This window comes from Nuphar pumila, chromosome 5, assembly GCF_984573655.1.
Source record: "Nuphar pumila chromosome 5, dmNupPumi1.hap1.1, whole genome shotgun sequence".
Taxonomy (NCBI): Eukaryota; Viridiplantae; Streptophyta; class Magnoliopsida; order Nymphaeales; family Nymphaeaceae; genus Nuphar; species Nuphar pumila.
In genome coordinates this window covers 21,830,300-21,849,626 of record NC_143253.1, presented here as the reverse complement: position 1 = coordinate 21,849,626, position 19,327 = coordinate 21,830,300, and the positions used below count along the sequence as shown (strand labels likewise).

The 19,327-nt window shown below is 36.4% G+C and overlaps 1 protein-coding gene across 2 annotated transcripts in view; it reads right to left on the bottom strand.

Moving 5' to 3' along the window:
* The window catches only part of LOC149837079 (ABC1 family protein), a 31,336-nt gene extending 12,380 nt beyond the window's left edge, over window positions 1-18,956 (bottom strand). Inside the window, exons 1-16 of one of the 2 annotated variants that reach the window (XM_090005802.1) lie at window positions 18,364-18,738; window positions 18,063-18,246; window positions 16,818-16,852; window positions 16,576-16,692; window positions 16,218-16,445; window positions 16,003-16,089; window positions 15,771-15,860; window positions 15,564-15,690; window positions 15,284-15,378; window positions 15,007-15,175; window positions 5,337-5,458; window positions 4,382-4,510; window positions 4,206-4,304; window positions 4,035-4,092; window positions 3,881-3,956; window positions 3,618-3,753 (exon numbers count right to left, since the gene is read on the bottom strand). In XM_090005802.1, coding sequence (XP_089861928.1) covers window positions 3,618-3,753; window positions 3,881-3,956; window positions 4,035-4,092; window positions 4,206-4,304; window positions 4,382-4,510; window positions 5,337-5,458; window positions 15,007-15,175; window positions 15,284-15,378; window positions 15,564-15,690; window positions 15,771-15,860; window positions 16,003-16,089; window positions 16,218-16,445; window positions 16,576-16,650 — 1,491 coding nt within the window. In that variant the 5' untranslated portion in view covers window positions 16,651-16,692; window positions 16,818-16,852; window positions 18,063-18,246; window positions 18,364-18,738. Of the gene's footprint in view, window positions 1-3,617; window positions 3,754-3,880; window positions 3,957-4,034; window positions 4,093-4,205; window positions 4,305-4,381; window positions 4,511-5,336; window positions 5,459-15,006; window positions 15,176-15,283; window positions 15,379-15,563; window positions 15,691-15,770; window positions 15,861-16,002; window positions 16,090-16,217; window positions 16,446-16,575; window positions 16,696-16,817; window positions 16,853-18,062 lie in introns of both variants that reach the window. The other variant, XM_090005803.1, reaches the window with a different exon arrangement.
* Window positions 18,957-19,327: the final 371 nt, after the last annotated feature.

Sequence of the window (19,327 nt, the reverse complement as noted above, 5' to 3'; positions counted from 1 at the left end):
CAGATGTATGAGGTCTCGTTCTTATTCCTTTAAAAAGAGGTTATACTTACTATGTGATATTTATGGATGATTATTCTAGGTTTACTTGGATTTATTTTCTTAGGCATAAACATGAAGTTTTTGAAATATTCAAAGTTTTTCATAGCATTATCAAAAATCAATTTAAAACTAATATATTTATCTTTCGCTCTGATTCAGGAGGAGAATTTATGTCAAGTAATTTTAAAGAATATCTTGAATCAAATGGGATTTAACATCAAAGATCTTGTGCCTACACTCCTCATCAAAATGGTTTAACCGAAAGAAAGTATACACATAATTGAAACTACTAAGACTCTTCTAATTTCAAAACATATTCCAAAAGAGTTTTAGGCCGAAGCCCCTCTAACCGCCGTATATTTTATCAATAGACTTCCATCCACCAAACTTCAAAACGTTTCGCCTTATGAAAGACTTTTTAAAATCTCTCACGATTATTCTATACTAAGGTCTTTTGGATGCAAATGTTTTATTCTTACCAACAAAAATGACAAGCTTTCTCCAAAAGTCATACTTGAGGTAGCAGATTTTTTACGTGGTTATTTGCTAAAACAATCTAAGTTTGCCACTCAGATTATCAATAGGTCTAGAATTACAAATTAAAAGAGGGTAGACACTCCTGAAGTAATCAATGCAAAGATAAAGATAGATGATGAAACATCCTTGGATGGCCCCACTCCCTACCGGCAGATGATTGGGGCTCTCACATATTTAATAATTACCCGACCAAATATTTCTCATGTTGTGCATACAACAAGCCAGTTCCAACACTCCTTCTTTCATACATATGAGTGCTATTATGAGAATTATTTATTATTTGCAAAATTCTGTTTCCAAAGACCTTTTATTATCTTTCTCCTCTCCACTTGAATTAATTGCATACTTTGATTCTAACTGGGGAGGAGACTCTAATGATATACACTCAACTACTTGTTTTTATAGGTGACTCGATGGTATCTTGGAAGTGTAAGAAGCAACAAAAATTGTTCTTATCATCAACATAAATTGAGTACTACGCCATGACTACCACGACATCATAAATCGTGTGGTTGAGAAGATTGTTGGAAGATATGGCCAACAATCATACATTTCATGAAAGAACCAAACATATCGAGATGGATTGTCATTATGTTCGTGAAGAATATCTAAAGAATACTATCATACAAACTTATGTAGCATCAGTATTTCAGTTGCCCGACTTCTTCACGAAAGCACTTCCTTCTCCTTAATTCCACGTCTTGACAAACTTTCGGTGATCACACCATAAGTTTGAGGGGGAGTGTTAAAGTTATGTGTATAGGTATATATATCTATTTAATGTAGGTATATATACATATTTAATGTGTTTATACATATACATATATATATATATATATATCATTGTAATAGGTAATACCCACAGATGTTTTTACTAGATCACATCCAATAGGGGGCACTTGAGTCTTTTTATATTTTTCTTTTCTTTATTCATTTTTGTGTCTTGTTGTAAATAGGTTAGGGAAATTATGGTCAAAACCATTAGAGTCGTTGGGAGCTCCCCAACGAAGCATAGTGGCTTCTAAATGCCTATTTAAATGGACTTTGTCCCCTGGTTTTGTTTATGCTTTTCTCAAGCACATTAAGCTCAATAAGACTTATAATTTTTATGTGTTCTTGCTCGTTTAGAGGCTTTGTATGTGTGTTTTGTATTGACCCATAAGTGGTCCTTTTGTTTGTGCACTATTGTGTATGTTTGTAAACCCATAAGAGGCATCTAGTTGTGCATTTGTTGTTTCATTATATATATATATAGAGAGAGAGAGAGAGAGTTGGTGGTAGATGCCTACCATTTTTCTGGCCTACCACTAACCTTCTGGGCTTTTGAAGGTATTTTCCATGTTTTCCTTAAATCTGACTATAAAGATGTGTTCTACATGCTTGATTTTATAGGAATAAACTCTTGGATCCTCTGATTCCAGCACACAAGTAGGTTTTTATAAGTTTTAAAAATCGACAGTCTATAATTTTCATAAATATTCAAGTCTTAAAATTTTATGTTTTTTACCGAAAAAAACATGATTTATGTGTCACTTCCTAGAAAATCGACCATGTCAAATACATCTGCAGGGTTAGATTTGCGAAAAGCAATCTTAAAACACCCGATCTCTTGCGGTAGGCTAGAAAAGTGGTAGGAAGCTACAATTTTCCTATATATATATATATATACACACATCTGCAGGGTCAGATTTGCAAAAAACAACCTTAAAACACCCGATCTCTCGCGGTAGGCTAGAAAAGTGGTAGGCAGCTACCAGTTTTCCTATATATAACTAGATAGATAGATAGAGAGAGAGAGAGAGAGAGAGTATAGTAGGGCTGTCAACGGGTTGGGTCAGGGTTGACTTGGACCGGCCATATAACTAATAACCAGGTTCAAGTTCAGGTTTCGTCGGGTCACAAATGCAGATACACAAAATTTTAGAAATTTATTTTTGTTAAAAATATATATAAAATACTCAGGTAAGGTACCCGGCAAAAAAACTAGGTTGGGTTTGTGTCGGGTACCCAGCAAAAATCATGACCCAAACCCGGCTCGCATATTGCTCGGGTCAGGTTTGAGTGGACCCAAATATTATTCGGGTCTGCACTTTCTATACCCGTGCCCGGGAACTTGGGTTTGGGATGGGTCGGGTACCCGATACAAACCGGACCCATTGACAGCCTAGAGTATAGACACACACACATACATATACATATATCTTTAGTTTTCTTTAAAAGATGAAAAAATATGCCTTCTCTACTCTAAGGATGCGTAGAAGTAAGAATTCCTATTAATGAGACTCATTACTCATAAGGTCCTACAATTTCTTTTGGGGGTTTTATTCCATTGAAAACCTAAAATCTGCCATTTTCTCATGAATTCCCAAAGTCAAATACAAAAGCAGGCCTACACTGCAGTAATTAGTTTCGCCACCTATATAGTTAGTAACTGAAATTCCTTATATTATGAAACTAATAGCTTTCTGCTTTTCCAATGAATTCATGTGAATTCACCTCCCTTGTAAATTCAGTTTACTGAGTCGACCTAAATCCAAGCATACCCTAAGCGAAAACAAGAAAAAAGGAAATTGTTGTTTAAGGGTGGTTACACAAAGCCTTAGTTAATTCATGCTTATGCATAAGGACCAAAGTCACTTAAGTCTCACTTAGCACTTTTTGCAACTATGCCCATGTTCTTGCATGATAACTAGTAGAAGTGGAAGATTGATCTTACATTGAAGCTGTTGGTGCTTTCAAGACCATGTTATGAGAAATCTGTTATTTACCAGTTTTATTAACTTCTCCTATTGAGAGAAATCACATGTACAGTTGCTGCATCCTGTAACCCAACTGGGTGGATATAGCTTCACAAGTCAATTAATAATTTCCATAGTAACAGAAAAGGAAAAATATCTCAAAGAAGTAAACGACAATTCTAGGATAGTGTCCACTCAAAATTTGAAATATGATTGAGAGGCCAAGTAAATATGACAATGTAGCATCATAACAGAATATCAAAACTGCTTCTAACAACTAATGCATTATCAGAACTTGCTAACCTGAATGCCTAATATTTTGTTGCTTCCCAGTTCAAGCAGTAGCTGCCTCAGTTTTGCCTCTACACTGGAAAGAACAGGGGTCTCATATATCCACTTCTCAGGAGTTGCATTTCCAACTTCAATAAATCTTCTGTTGCTGTTATTTATACAAAAATTTCCAACAGGAGAGTAGGAGGAATTAGTACAAAAAATTTGCAAGATTTCCCAAAGAAAACCAGCAAAACCAGAGTTAGGAGAAGTGACATAAAAGAAATACTTCTCACCCTAATAAAGTTGCCTCAGCAAAAGGCCTCATGATATCCAAGTACACTATCCTCACATTCAACATGGAGGAAAGACCTGAAATGCATTACAAAAATCTTAAACAAAGAAAATACATTAGAATACGTAAAAGGAAAATGTCTGATAGATTCTAACCTCTAAGAAGATTTAGGACCCTGGCAAAAATTACAGCATCACCTGGAAAGGCGTCAACCTGAAACATCAACAGCAACATTTCAGATTACAGATCCATAAACATGTGTTCCAATAATTAGATTAACTAGAAATTAACTACCATGCTTATAAGTAGAAAATATTTAGACTCACGGGGTTGAGATAGGTGCTTTTCTTCTTGCCCTGTTTCATCTTCTCTTGGATGGCTTTCGTTCTCTCATTTCTATCCTTTGCTAAAGATTTTAAGTTTTCCTTAACAAAGCAAATAAAGGTAAGGCATTGACTAATTATTTATCAAAATAGAGCATAAATCATAATGAAGTGCTCACAAGATATTCATTTGCTGGAGTTGAATTGCGGAAGAATATGTTGGTTATTTCCATAGCTTGATCTGGCATGTCTACACGTAACCGAAGACCCATTTCTGCGAATGCAGACAGCAATGCCACATGATCACCCTGTTACAAAACAAGAAAATTGCATATTCAAAATTCTAGACCACAACAATCACCAAAAATAAATATAAGAAAAGATAAATCCAGTCTTACATCCTAGACTGAACTATGAAGAATGAAGAGAAAAACATAAACAATATTAGAACCTTCAAGATAAATCACAGGATTAATCAATTGTATTTGGACTTAGGTTCATAGATGTGGCAGAAAAGGAAAAGGAAAAAACTTGGCAAAAGAAAGAATAAAAAGAAGGTAAAACAATATAAGATCAGATGCATCTTAGAATGGTAATGCAAACATTCTCATATAATCATCTTCGAAAAGTATCAAAAAACATTGTTTTGCCTTACAAACATATTGCAATATCATTCAATCACACAAAAAAGAAGAAAACTTTGCACAATTTTAAGCACACCAAAGACCTTAATAAAGATGTAAACAATTGGCATAAAAACGATGTCAACATTCCAGTAGCAGCAAGAGTAATACCAGCAGCAACAGTAGCAATATAAAGAAATGAAAAGAACTATAATCTTATCCAGCAAGGAACACTTTACTCATTCCTAGGTATCATCAGCTTCATAGACCCTTGCTACCTTTTTCTTTCACTTTTCCCTTTTGATAGCAAAGATGATGTTAGTGAGACCACTGTCAGTTCTTAAATTACGGTAGCATGAATCCATTACTTCCACAGATGGGTAAACTATCAAGAACTAAACTTGAGTAATTTATTGGAAAAGAATTGTGAACAACAACAATAACTGTTTATCTATTCCATCACATATATATTTAAATTTTAACAGATACAAAATAAAACAATATTACTAACCTCGACAGCTGCAAGAAACATTTTCGAAAATGCTTGTTTCATGGAATTTGATATTGATTTAGTGAGCCCAAAATCGAGTAAGACAGGACGGTGTGGAGGTTCTCTGCTAACAAGAAAATTTCCTACATACAAAAAAGCATGTGTAACTTAGAACAAAATGAACCAGAAATTGAAAAAAAAACAATATAAGTGTGCCCATAATTCCCTATGCATTTACATGCTCTGCCAATTGATCATCTACAAATAACCTACAACCAAGGACCAAAAGAAATTGAAAGAAAGGGCAGAGATTTGCTACAAAACAAAAGAGTAGAGTGTTAGAATATGTTCATGTAACACACACACACACACACACACACACACACACATATATATATATATATATATATATATATTCTTCATTGTAATAGGAAATACCCTCTAGGAGTATTTTGGTAATTATACTCATGTAATAGGGTCTTCCCATTAGGGATCAATGATGTATGATGCAAATTTAAAAAAGGGCCTATGGACGAAAGCTTTTGTTAAATTATGTATTCAAACCATGTAACCTATTATATATATTTTATATATAAGGTAATACACATACATATATTAATATATATGTATATTTATGTACTTTATATATATATATATAAAATATATATTTTATAATAATAGTCGTAGGGGTAGTTTGGTCTTTTTACGCATATTCAATTTCTTGAATATGATTGTAATTTATTTTTGCAATTTTTTTTCTTTTTCTTTTTCTTTTTCTTTTAAATCTTTTTATTTCTTTTTAGTACAATGTACTTTACCTTGGGGGGGGGCAACACACTAGTCGTTGGACCCCTCCAACGACTATGTGTGGAGCCCCTCCCAAGGCTCTCTCTTGCCCTATAAATAAGGGCCTCTTCCCTTGTATTTGTAAGCTTGTGGGATTATAGCCCAAGCCCTTTTAGTAGGACTTATGACTTTTGGGTTCGCATTTGCGCATTTGTGAGTTTGTATTGTGCTCTTTGTGCACAAGTGTTCTTGTTGTGCGTGTATGTTCACATTTGTTTCCAAGAATATTGTAATATTGTTCTTGGTATCTTGTTGAAGATACTTTTACATGTATCAGAGCCACATTAGTGATAAAGGATCGTGGATTTGTTTGATTTTCGAGTACTTCGAAAAGCGTTCCTTCGGATATTTGAAGATTGAAGTGGTGGAGCTTGCTTCTCAAATATTTTGGAAGAATCTTGTGCAAGAAAAAGCTTTAAATTTTGTGTTGGTGCGTATTTCTTCCTCTCTCTTTACTCCTTAATGGGTGAAAAAGAGTCTCATTTTGCTCTCGACTTTAAGCTAAATGGATTCAATTATCATGTTTGGGCCGGGAACATGGAGGCTCACATAATGGAGAAGGGTCTATGGGGCTATGTGCAAGGCACAATCCTCGAACCGGAACAAAAAATTACCATTGTTAATGAGGGTGAAATCAAAATTCTCGATGGAGAAGAAAGAATCAAAGCTCTTAAAGAATATTAAAAAAAACATGAGGAATGGGAAATAAGGAATTTTAAGATCCTCTCTTGGATTTTTTCCTCCGTAGAAACAAGAATTAATGCAAATATCATCAAATTCAAGAAGGCCTCTCAAGCTTGGGAATATCTTGAGAAGATGTACACGTCTAGAGATTTATCCCATAAATATTATCTTCAAAAGAGGGCGCTAACGCTTCAACAAGGGGAGATGTCTATAAGAGAGTACTTTGCCGAGCTCTCTTCTATTTAGGACGAGCTTGCTATGCTCGAACGAAAATGGAGTGAAGAAGCAATAGAGCTTCGCCACAAACAATTAGAAGAAGATAGGTTCTTCAATTTTTTGAATGGGCTTAGGCCCGAATTTGAACAAATCCGGTTTTCCCTTCTATCCGCTTTCACTTCCCCTTCTCTTGAAGATGTAATTACTAAACTTAGTGGGGAAGAGACTCGCATGGGAATTAGCAAGAACCATCTAAGTGTTCTAATGTCGTATATGCCTATAAGAGACTCGCATGGGGATTAACAATTAGAAGAGAATGAAGGTGCTAATGTCGTATCAAGACCAGGGAGTAATTTAAAGTCTTACAAGTCTCCTCATTTCAAGAATCAAAACTCAAGTGGTCAAGGAGTGAAGAAAGACTATAGCAAGCTTACATGTCATTTTTTTAAAGAACCGGGACACATTAAACCTATATGCCCTAAATGGAAGAAAATTCTTGCTATGGCCATGACATCTCAACCGGAGGAACAACCATCAACATCAAATGGGTCTCTTTCTCTTCATCAAATTGTAGAAGCTTTGCAACTTTTCCTCAAAGGAGGAACTTCCGGAGCCGTTATGTCTACCTCCTCGCCTTCCGGTAAGATATCTTGGCTTTTAGATTCCGACGCATCTTTTCATATGACCCCAAGTGTTTGTTCTCTTTCCGAAATTTCTAAAAGTTCTATTCCATCCTTTGTCTCAACGGCGGGTGGAACACCTCTTGAAATTAAAGGAATAGAAAATTTTGAAAAACAAGATTTTTTTATCCCCAAAATCCGTCTTATACCTAAACTAAATTTAAATTTACTTTCGGTCTCTCAACTCTCGGATCATGGTTGCGATGTAAAATTCACTTTTGATAAATGTTGGATTCAGGATCGCCAGTCCGGGAGATTGATTGGGGAAGGCTCTAGGAGAGGTGACCTCTACTACATTGACTTTCTTCAAGTCCCCAAGAATCAATTTTATAATGTTGTTCAAAACAAAAATATTCATGTATGGCATAAGAGACCGGGTCATCCCAACATTGTTAAAATCTCTTATTTGCCTTTTGTTAAACATCTTTGTAAAGGAGATTTTGTTTGTAATGATTGTATTCTTGGAAAAATGAAAAGTCTACCTTTTTCTCAAAGATCCATGTTTTAGACAAAACCCTTTGAAATTGTTCATTCCGATGTATGGGGTCCCGCTCCTGTAATATCTAAAGGAGGATTCTCGTATTATGTTATTTTCGTGGATGATTTCACTAGGTTTTGTTGGATATACTTTCTTAAACATAAACATGAAGTTTTTTCAACTTTTAAAACATTTCATAGATGATTTTAAATCAATTTAATGGAAGTTTAAAAATTCTTAGGTCTGACTCTGGTGGTGAATATCTTTCAAATGAATTCAAGAGTTATCTTGAAAGTTATGGTATTCTCCATCAGAAATCTTGTCCAAAAACCCCGCAACAAAATGGGTTAACCGAACGGAAGCATAAGCATATTATAGAGACTACTAGAAGCTTGCTTATTTCGCAAAACATTCCAAAGAAACTCTGGGCTAAAGCCGCCCTTACCTCGGTATATCTCATAAATAGATTTCTATCGAAAAATTTAAGCAAAATTTCTCCTTTTGAAAAGTTATATGAAAAAGAACCTGATTATAGCAGGTTAAGGGCATTTGGATGTAAGTGTTTGTCCTTACAGATAAAAATGATAAGCTTTCGCCAAAGGCCATCACTTGTGCCTTTCTTGGGTATTCAGAAACCCATAAAGGTTTTCGGTGTTATGACATTAAAAATGACAAACTATATGTTTCCAGAAATGTGAGTTTTTTGGAAAATCTTAGTGGTTTTGAAAGTTCCGAATCACATAATGAAAATGTTGACTATTCATTTTTATTTGAACTATTAGCCAAAGATGATGATTCTAGTGATGATGAGTCAAATCAGAATGACTCAAGTGATATTGATATTGAGAAAATCTCCTCACAACAATCTATCAATGAAGGACCATCTAGAGATCCCATCACCTATATTTATAGAGATAGAAGCACCTTTAGAAGTGCTCTTGAAAGATATGATAGTCAAACTGTTCCTCATGAAGAGGAAAATCTTCGTAGAACCGAAAGACACAGAAAGGCTCCATCTAGGTTCATATTGTATGACTCATTTTCACCCAGATATAGAGTTTGTCTTAGTGCTATTCATTCTTATGTAGAACCTAGAAACTTTGTGGAAGCTAGTAAAAGCCCTGAATGGATAGTTGCAATGGAAAATGAACTCAAAGCTCTAAAAAAGGCTAAGACATGGGAATTTCAAGATCTTCCTAAGAGTAAAAAAACAATAGGGTGTAGATGGATCTTTAAGGTTAAAACTAAGAGCGATGGATCTCTTGAGAGATATAAGACTCGATTAGTTGCCAAGGGCTATAGTCAAAAGTATGGGATTGATTATGAAGAAACTTTCGCACCTGTGGCCCGAATGGTCACTGTTGCATCCATTAACAATTGGAACATCTATCAAATGGATGTTAAGAATGCCTTCCTGAATGGTGATTTGAATGAGGAAGTTTATATGGATGCTCCACCTGGAATGGAGACTCCCAAAGGGAAAGTGTTTCGTCTTAAGAAAGCACTCTATGGCCTAAAGCAAGCCCCTAAGGCTTGGTATGATAGGTTTAATTATGTGATGTTGGAAAATGGTTTTTCTTCTTGCTTTACTGACACTGCTTTGTTTGTTAGAAAATCCAATGCAAGGATTGTAATTTTGTTGTTGTATGTGGATAATATGCTCATTACCGGAAGTGATACTAATGGGGTTAAGAGTATAAAGTCAGTTTTAAAAGATAAATTTAAAATGTCTGATTTAGGTTTTCTAACTTATTTTTTGGGTATTGAAGTAGCTTACTCTCATAGAGGGTACTTTTTATCTCAAACTAAACTTGCTTCTGAGATCATTGACAGGTTAGGCATTACAGATGAAAAGGTTTGTAAAACTCCTGCTATAGTAGGAACAAAAATGAAAATTGATGATGGTGTTCCCCTTTCAGATCCTACCCCCTACAGACAACTTGTAGGATCTTTGATATATTTGAGTATTATCAGACCAGATATCTCTCATGCAGTACATACTGTAAGTCTGTTTCAGCATGCACCAACTTCAGTCCACATGAGTGCCATCTTGCAAGTCGTAAGATACATAAAGGGCACTCTAAATAAAGGAGTTTTTCTTTCCTCTTCTTCAGATTTAAAGTTAATTGCTTATACTGACTCTGATTGGAGAGGTGACCCAAATAACCGTCACTCCACCACTGGTTTTTGTGTGTTCTTAGGAGACTCACTGATTTTGTGGAGATGTAAGAAGCAACAAAAAGTTTCTCAATCTTCGACTGAAGCTGAATATCGTGCCATGGCAACTACTACCATGGAAATTGTATGAATTCATCAGTTGCTAGAAGACATGGGAATCAAAATAGAAGGGCCTATCAAGTTGTGTTGTGACAACAAAAGTACAATTATATTGCCAAAAATCACACTTTTCATGAGCGGACTAAACACATCGAGATGGACTGTCACTATGTTCGTGAGGCGTATTTCAAAGGAATCATTGATCTTCCATATGTCACGTCAGAATACCAGTTGGCAGATTTCTTCACTAAAGCTTTGTGTGCTCCGCGCTTCAACTTCCTCCTTAGCAAACTCCCGGTCATCCTGCCCTAAGTTTTAGGGGGGGGGTGTTAAATTATGTATTCAAACCATGTAACCTATTATATATATTATATATATAAGGTAATACATATACATATATTAATATATATGTATATGTATCTACTTTTTATATATATAAAATATATATATTTTCTAATAATAGTCGTAGGGGTAGTTTGGTCTTTTTACGCATATTCAATTTCTTGAATATGATTGTAATTTATTTTTGCAATTTCTTTTTCTTTTAAATCTTTTTATTTCTTTTTAGTACAATGTACTTTACCTTGGGGAGCCAACACACTAGTCGTTGGACCCCTCCAACAGTCACATTTATGACCGTTGGAGGGGCTCCAACAACTATATGTAGAGACCCTCCCAAGGCTCTCTCTTGCCCTATAAATAAGGGCCTCTTCCCTTGTATTTGTAAGCTTGTGGGATTATAGCCCAAGCTCTTTTAGTGGAACTTATGACTTTTGGGTTCACATTTGTGCATTTGTGAGTTTGTATTGTGCTCTTTGTGCACAAGTGTTCTTGTTGTGCGTGTGTTCACATTTGTTTCCAAGAATATTGTAATATTGTTCTTGGTATCTTGTTGAAGATACTTTTACATCTTTTCACACAACAGTTCACTTAATAAACAGAATGTCCTTGTCCACTCTTGGAGGAGAGTCAACCCATTTTCTATTGTATGGTGTGCATCCGGATTACACAAGGCTAAAAGCCTATAGTTGTTGATGTTTTGTTTATATCGACAAGTCTCTGAGAAATAAACTATCTCCCAAGGCCACGGAATGCCAATTCACTAGGTATGATGATAAATTTATGGACTATCATTGTTTTGATCATGCTGCTAACAAAGTTATCATTTCACGACATATTTTCGATGAGAATATATGTGGCAGCCAGCAAAAATCATCTAATTCCGACCTCTTGCATTATTTTTGGCCTTCCTCACATGTGGTAACGAGTGCAGGAAATCATGATGTTGATGTCCTATCTTTGCTCAACACGATTGCTGATCTGGATTCTCATGCACCAAAGGCAAATAAGTTTTCTTTCTTTGATCAGGTCTATGCTAGAAGGAGACCACCACAAGAGTCCAGCGATGCCATCACGAGGTGTTGTATTTTCTTCTATTTCGGATCAACAGCAACAGCCAATAGAAACTCCTAATCATGCGACTACAACTTCAACGCATGATGGTTCAAATTTAGGATCTTCAGCAAATGCTCCCACTCATATGAGTACTCGAGTCAGGAATCCGCCATCTAGACGGGCAAGCTATGAATCCTTTTCATTAGATTTTTACACATATGTTGCAACTCTTAAATATATTCAAGAGCCCAAGCCTTTTGCTAAAGCAAGCCTTGATTCTTGCTGGACAGAGGCTATAAACGATGAAATTGCTGCACTCCATGAATGTCATACATGGGAAGTGATTCTCAGGCCACCAAATAAGAATATTGTTGGATGTTGATGGGTATATAAAGTTAAATGCAGGTCAGATGGCAGCATTGAGCATTTCAAAGCTAGACTGGTGGCAAAGGGGTATACACAGGAGCATGGCTTGGACTTTGATGAAACATTCAGCCTTGTGGTTAGAATGGAAACAATTCAAATTGTCTTATCATTGGTCATATAACATAGATAGAGATTATTACAATTAGATGTTAAAAATGTGTTTCTACATGGGGATTTGTGTGAAGTGTATATGGAGCATCTACTTGGGTATTTAGAAGGAGACCCAAACACCTCTGTGCTGAGATTGCAAAAAACCATTTACGGTCTTAAGCAGGCTTCTCGAACATGGTTTGATACTTTCAGTACTGTTGTGAAAACTCTTTGATTTCAAAAAAGCTATTGTGACTACTCTTTATTCGTGCAAAAAGTACAGTTGGATATCACTATTATATTGGTTTAGATCGATGACATCATCATTAAGGAAATAGCTCAGCAAAGATTAATGAGATAAAATTATTGTTGCACAAGGTGTTTTATATGAAAGACTTGGGTCATTTTGATTCTTCCTTGGAGTGCAGCTGGACCAGCAACCCAATCGCCTTATTCTTTTCCAACAAAAGTATGTCCGTGATATTCTACAACAAGCCCATGGATACTTCGATGGTTGTTCACATGCATTTGAGTACAGACTCAACATATGATACCTATTTGGAAGATCCCGAAAAATACCGGAGCATAGTCGAATCTCTTTAGTATTTGATCTTCACTAGACCTGATTTAATTTTTGTCGTGAATCAGGTATTTCAGTACATGCATAGGATTCAAACAAAGCATATGGAAGCGGTGAAGTGAATCCTGCTGTATATCAAAGGCACTCTTTCTGATGGACTTGTTTACATGAGACCGATTCGTGAGCATACCCATCATTCCATCAAGGTGATTGCATACTCGGATGTTGATTGGGCTCATGATCCAACTACAAGGAGATCAGTCACAGGTTATGGTGTATATTTAGGCATTCATCTGGTCTCCTGGGCAAGCAAAAAGCAGAAAACAGTTGCGTGGTCTAGTACCGAGGCAAAGTATAGGGCCATGGCAGCCGTGACTGCTAAAGTCACTTGGATTAAACATATTTTATGTAGCTTGTACCAGTCCATCTCCAGCTCTCTAGTTCATGCAGTATATATATGTGTGTGTGTCACATGGATGCGGGTGCGGGGGTGCGGCACTTTCAAAAAACTTGGGTGCGGGGTTGCGGCAAAAATATAAAAAATTATATATATAAAGTCCAAAAGTTGGACATAAACGACCCTGGGTGAAATTATATATATAAAGTCCAAAAGTTGGACATAAATGACACTGGGTGCGTTGACCACACCCAGGGTCAGGTTGATCGCACCGGGTGCCGCACCCACACCCGCATCGCGTCGACGCGGGTGTGGCACCTAGTTGGCTGAATCCCTGTGAATCTGACATATAAATATATATATATATGTGTGTGTGTGTGTGTGTGTGTGTGTGTGTGTGTGTGTGTGTGTGTGTGTGTGTGTGTGTGTGTGAACTGAAATACCCATCAGGGGTATTTTGGTCTTTTCACTGTAATAGGCATCAGCCCATTAGGGGCTGACCACATTTTATTTTTAGTTTTTATTTTTATTTTTTGTACTTTTTCTGTTTTTTTCAGATTTGATGGGACAGCTCCAACTAGTTGTTGGAGCTGCCCCCAACGGCCGTTGGGAGCAGCCCAACAGCCACTTGGAGCTGCCCCCTTTGTGTCCCTTTGTATTATAAATAGGCCTTCAAGGCCTTTGTATATTCAACTCTTCCAAGAGCTCTCCTATGCAATAACAAAGATATTTTTGACCCTTGTGAGGGTGGTGCGGTTTATTCAATCAAGTATTTTACTTGATTGAAGTGTGTTCTTGCATGTCTATAAGCGACATACTTTGGATTTAGTCCATTTCATTACAGTGACAACCGCAGTGCAATTTCTATTTTCACTAATCTAGTTCAGCATAGAAAAATGAAACATGTGGAAATAGACCACCATTTCATCAGAGAAAAAGTTGAATCCAAGGAGATTTATCCTGTGTTTATTCGCGGAGAAGACCAAGCGACAGATTTATTCACCAAGGCAATTCCAATAAATCGGTACTGAGATTTAAAATCCAAATTTTCCATGGTTCTCCACCATATTCAGTTTGAGGGGGCGTGTTAACCGGATCCATGAGAATCATGATGTAATGTGTATATTATAAATACCCAACTAAGTGAGGAGTATTATTGTACTTTCTACATTATAATATAAATACAGAATCATGCCACCCACAATGGGTGATGTCTCCATTGGGAAATCCCCTTCTCTTTTCTGACCTCAAGAAAAAATGCTCTTTAAAGATCAGCATGAGAATAATGCTCTTTAAACAAAGAAGAGGAACCAAAACTTGATACAGCTAAGGGAGAGATTTATAACTATATCATGAGTGTTACCGTGAGCTAGAATGATGCCAAGTCCTGTCATGCTGTTATTTGCATGATATCAGGTGCTAATGGAATTCACAAAAAGAAAAAATACATATATTCTGGAAAGAAACACGGATAACTAATTCTAAAAAAATCAGAATCATTGATCTACAATGCAATAAGGTCAGACCATTAAAAAATGCAAAAAAGATGAGCACACGTATCAATTCTCAGTAGGAAGAGATGAAAAGTTTCAGGAAACCGCAAAGCAGTACTGAAAACATACCAGGATGAGGATCACCATTGAAAAATCCATCAACATATATTTGGTGTGCATAAGCACGGGTGATTTCTTCAACAATTTTTTGTTTATCAACTCCTAATGCCTCCAAAGACTCATGGTCATTTAGCCGAATCCCATCCATAAAATCTAGGATTAGTACCTTTTCAGTTGACTGTAACAAGAAGAGTGAAACATGGCATAAATAAACTTTAGAACTATAGAGAAATGCGCTCCACACATAAGTTATACAAATAGTAAAGAAAATGATTCAAAACATTACCTGTATAACTTCTGGAATTAATACATTGACACGATCAACAGAACTGGAAGACATGCTTTTGCAGCCAAGATTTTTGGACACTGTCCTTGTGTTATCTGTTATTGCATATGCAAGTTCAATGTGCAAGCATTTTCATCAAAACAAGCTAGAGAAAAACTCAATCTTTTCAAGCTCAAGGTTATGTGACTAATTTGTGAACTAACACAATCATGAGTAGATGTTTAAATGCTCAATGTTTCATTTGAAAGTTTAGACTGAGGAAACTAAAATTGGCGCTCACCAGCTTCACGATTAAAGTCAAGCTCTTTCGGTGCTTCCTTGCACCACTCATCTATCAATGGATTAAAATCATACTGTGGCTCTGCCCATGCAATCCAGTCAACTATTGCCTTTGCATTTTTCAAATCCTACACATAAATGAACTTCTAATTATATAATGCCCCTGAACCGGACTTAGTTCACATGAATAATGTGAAAACATAAGAACCTCTAGTATGACTGCCTTGATGCCCTCATGTTGAATCTTGACAACAACTTGTTTCCCATCCTTTAGGCATGCCCGATGAACTTGAGCTATCTGAAATCCATCATGAAAGTAATGCACAAAATAGAGAGTGATACCACTAAAACAGTGGGGAGAAAAAAATGACAACTTTTGTGCAAGAGATCAAACATTTACAATTGAAAATCACAACTATATGTCCATCCCAGGAACTTACTGATGCTGTAGCAAGTGGTGTTTCAATGAAATCAGAGAAAAGATCCTTCATTGATTGCCCCAACTCTTTCTCTATTGTGTGACAGACCTGAACATACAGAAGATGTACCATTCTTTTTTTATTTCTCACACTTCTCATGAATCACAGCATGACAATTTGAGGAAGAAACAGAGGATCAGGACTTTAACTTCTTTAATATAACTTCTCAAGATTACCTCTTCCAAAGGACGAGGAGGAAGAGAATCCTGTAACTGCTTGAGCAGAGATATATAGGCCTCAGGAAGCACATCTGCCCGTGAAGACAAATATTGACCAAACTTTACCCACAACCCTTCCAACTCAATTAGCAAATTTAGAAGACGTCTGGCATTGCGCTCATGAACAGCTTCCCACAGAGCAGCCCGTTTAGCTTTCCTAATCCATCCCTCTCTTTTCTGAAGAGCCTACAAATTACTTAAGGTAAAACTTATAGCAATGTCCCTAAGATACAAGTTCGAAAAAAATTTATCCCATAAAGAAATCAAATTGAACTGATGCCAGAACCAATGTCAAAATTAACCAAACAAAGCAAACCTTATAGTCAAGATATATCAGAAAGGCAACAGCAAAGACTTTCATGCGCCTCTTGTAGATGTTTCCCCATCCCATGTTCCTTGAATGATATATGTAACTGCACCAAGCTAGCACTTGCTGCTTTTGAAAGCATGTCAAGATCCACATGATCACTGACTGAGAATATTTAACTAACTGGAAAATTATTTAAATGGAGGTGGCAATACAATATGGTTTAATAAAAATGAAGGTGCAGGAAATACCTCAGTTTCTTATACTCGATTTAGTCTGATCCAAACTAAAACAGAAAAACAAAGAGTTCAGGACGTAAGTTAATGATCAATTGCTTTAGAAGGGGATCAAGGATTATAGTGAGGTTCAAGTATTTATCACTTTATGCATGTTAATACATGTCCCAACACAATTAAGAAAAAATAAAGTAAAAATTTGCACCTTTTGTGTTAATTCTCTTCTTTAGAAAGTTAAAAGCAGGCAACATCATATGAATGTAGGTTTTCCCAAAAAGACATAAAAACAGTTTTAACCATATATCATCTATAACTTACAAGATTCTTTTCCTTCTTTACTCAAACCGTTTTTATTTTCTAAGTCCTTTGTGATTGCTATATTCAGAACCAAAGAGAAGAGAGTAAGTCACAATCACAGATATAAAGAAATTGAACCGTTCACTTTATGTATACAACAGTTTGAAAATTCTTTGACAGCTCTGGGATTTCAATTTACACCTATTCAACTTAATGTTAAGATTTCATAGAGATAATTTCATGACAAATTTTCAATCTTATATTTTTCTAGATTCAAATAAATTCTTTTCTTTAGAAATTTGCCTAGTTTACCGTGAAAGTAACCAAGAAAAATGAATTATTCTTAAATACTCCCATTCCAACATCCTTATTGGCGATTATTACACAATAACATACACACATGAACGTATGCATGCACACACGAACAGAAGAATATGTCAATTCATGCGCGCATGCACACACATCAAACTCTAGTTCCATCATTTCTTCGCTGGGAAATATAAAGCCTTAACAAGAAGAGAACGCAATTATTCCAGTTAAAATAAGACTACCTCGTACAAGAATAAACATTAGAATAAAGATCTAGCAAATAACGTGAATTAATTCAAGCAAGAGAAATCGACGCAACAAAGAGATGACAAGTTGATGCCATCCTTCATAGCAATTCAAAGAGTCATTTATTCATATCTGCGTAATGATGAAAGTGTCATTCATTTCACTAATTGGAATGTCAAATTAGATAATCTATGTGACAGTTTCAGTTTTCAATCTTTGTAGGGCTCAAATATGAGTGATATATTTCACCAAATCAATTCAGTCAGTCAAAAAGTTAAGCATACCGGTTAATTAATCTACCAGATTAAAACCGAATTTTATTGGATCCCTCATATGAGAAGCACCAATTCTAAAAGATCAAACACATGTTCTTCACAAGTAACATACAAGAAAATCAATGAAACTTACCGAATGCCTAAAATACTTCAATGAAATAATCAAACGGCTCCCAAGCGTAGGGCGTGAAAATCGCGTCCAATTCCTCAACGACTCGGTAAACTAACTCAAATCTTGCTTCAAATGCAAGGAAACTCTCGAATTTCTCAAAACTCAACCGGAGAAAACCAAATTTTGCACTAGATCCCGGATAGCTCTGCAAAATAACTTAGAAACTTAACTCCGGAACTCGTCCAATCCCTCAAAAACTCAGTAAACTGACTCGAATTTTGCTTCAAACGCAAGCAAACTCTCAAATTACTCAAAATTCAACCTGATAATTAGCTCCGCAAAATAACTCAAAACTTTACTCCAAAACGCAATTAGCTTCCGAATCACTCGGAAAAATTCAAAAACTTCCCCCGATTCCCAATAGCTCGGCAAAATATCCTCAATTTTGCTACAAAACACAATCAATATTAGAAACGCCTCGAAATTCAACGAGGAAAATCGAATTCCCACCCGAATCTTCAGCAACCCGTCAAAATAACCACATCTCTGGTTTAAAACGCAACCGAACCCGAGAATCAGCCGCGGGGAACCCAATTCTCCACCAAACCCTTAAAGGCCACGCAAAAATTGACCTAAATATCACTCCGAGACCCCAAAATCAAATAATTCCCTCGAAGTTTCGTGCGTCCACCAATCCTAGAAGGAAGCCTAGCTTTTACGACCTACTATTCAAGCGAGGAAACGGAGGATGGGGTTCCGATCGTCGGATCGGACAATGGAAAGGCTCCTGGAATGAGTCCTCGCCGTCCGATGAAAAAACGCGCAAATTTTTAGGTGGGAAAAAGACGTTGGAGTCAATGGCGTCTCCACGGGACGGCTCAGCGTCTTCGCTCTCTCTCTCTGCTTTTCCTTCCCTCTTCTTTCTCTTGGTCCGCTTTTGATTCTTTTACTTGAGAAAAGTTGAACAGTTTTTGACGGGGAGGATTTCAACCGCGAGGCCCCGACGATCTTGATAATCTTGCCGGCACACGTCCCTTTCTCCGTCTCCATCTCTATTTATATCTTATACTCCAACAACGGAGTGGGGGGCTCGTTTAAAAAAGTAAAATAAAAAGACCTGCGGAATTCGAAAAAACAATCTCATGACTTCGTTAAAACTTTAAACAACAAGGCCCTTCAAGATTCTATTGCCACGTTTAAGCTCTGGAAAAGATATCCGTAGGCACGAAGCCCAGCTTAAAAGATGGAGGCCAATGTTTAACGACTTGTTTTTAAGGTGAAAACCC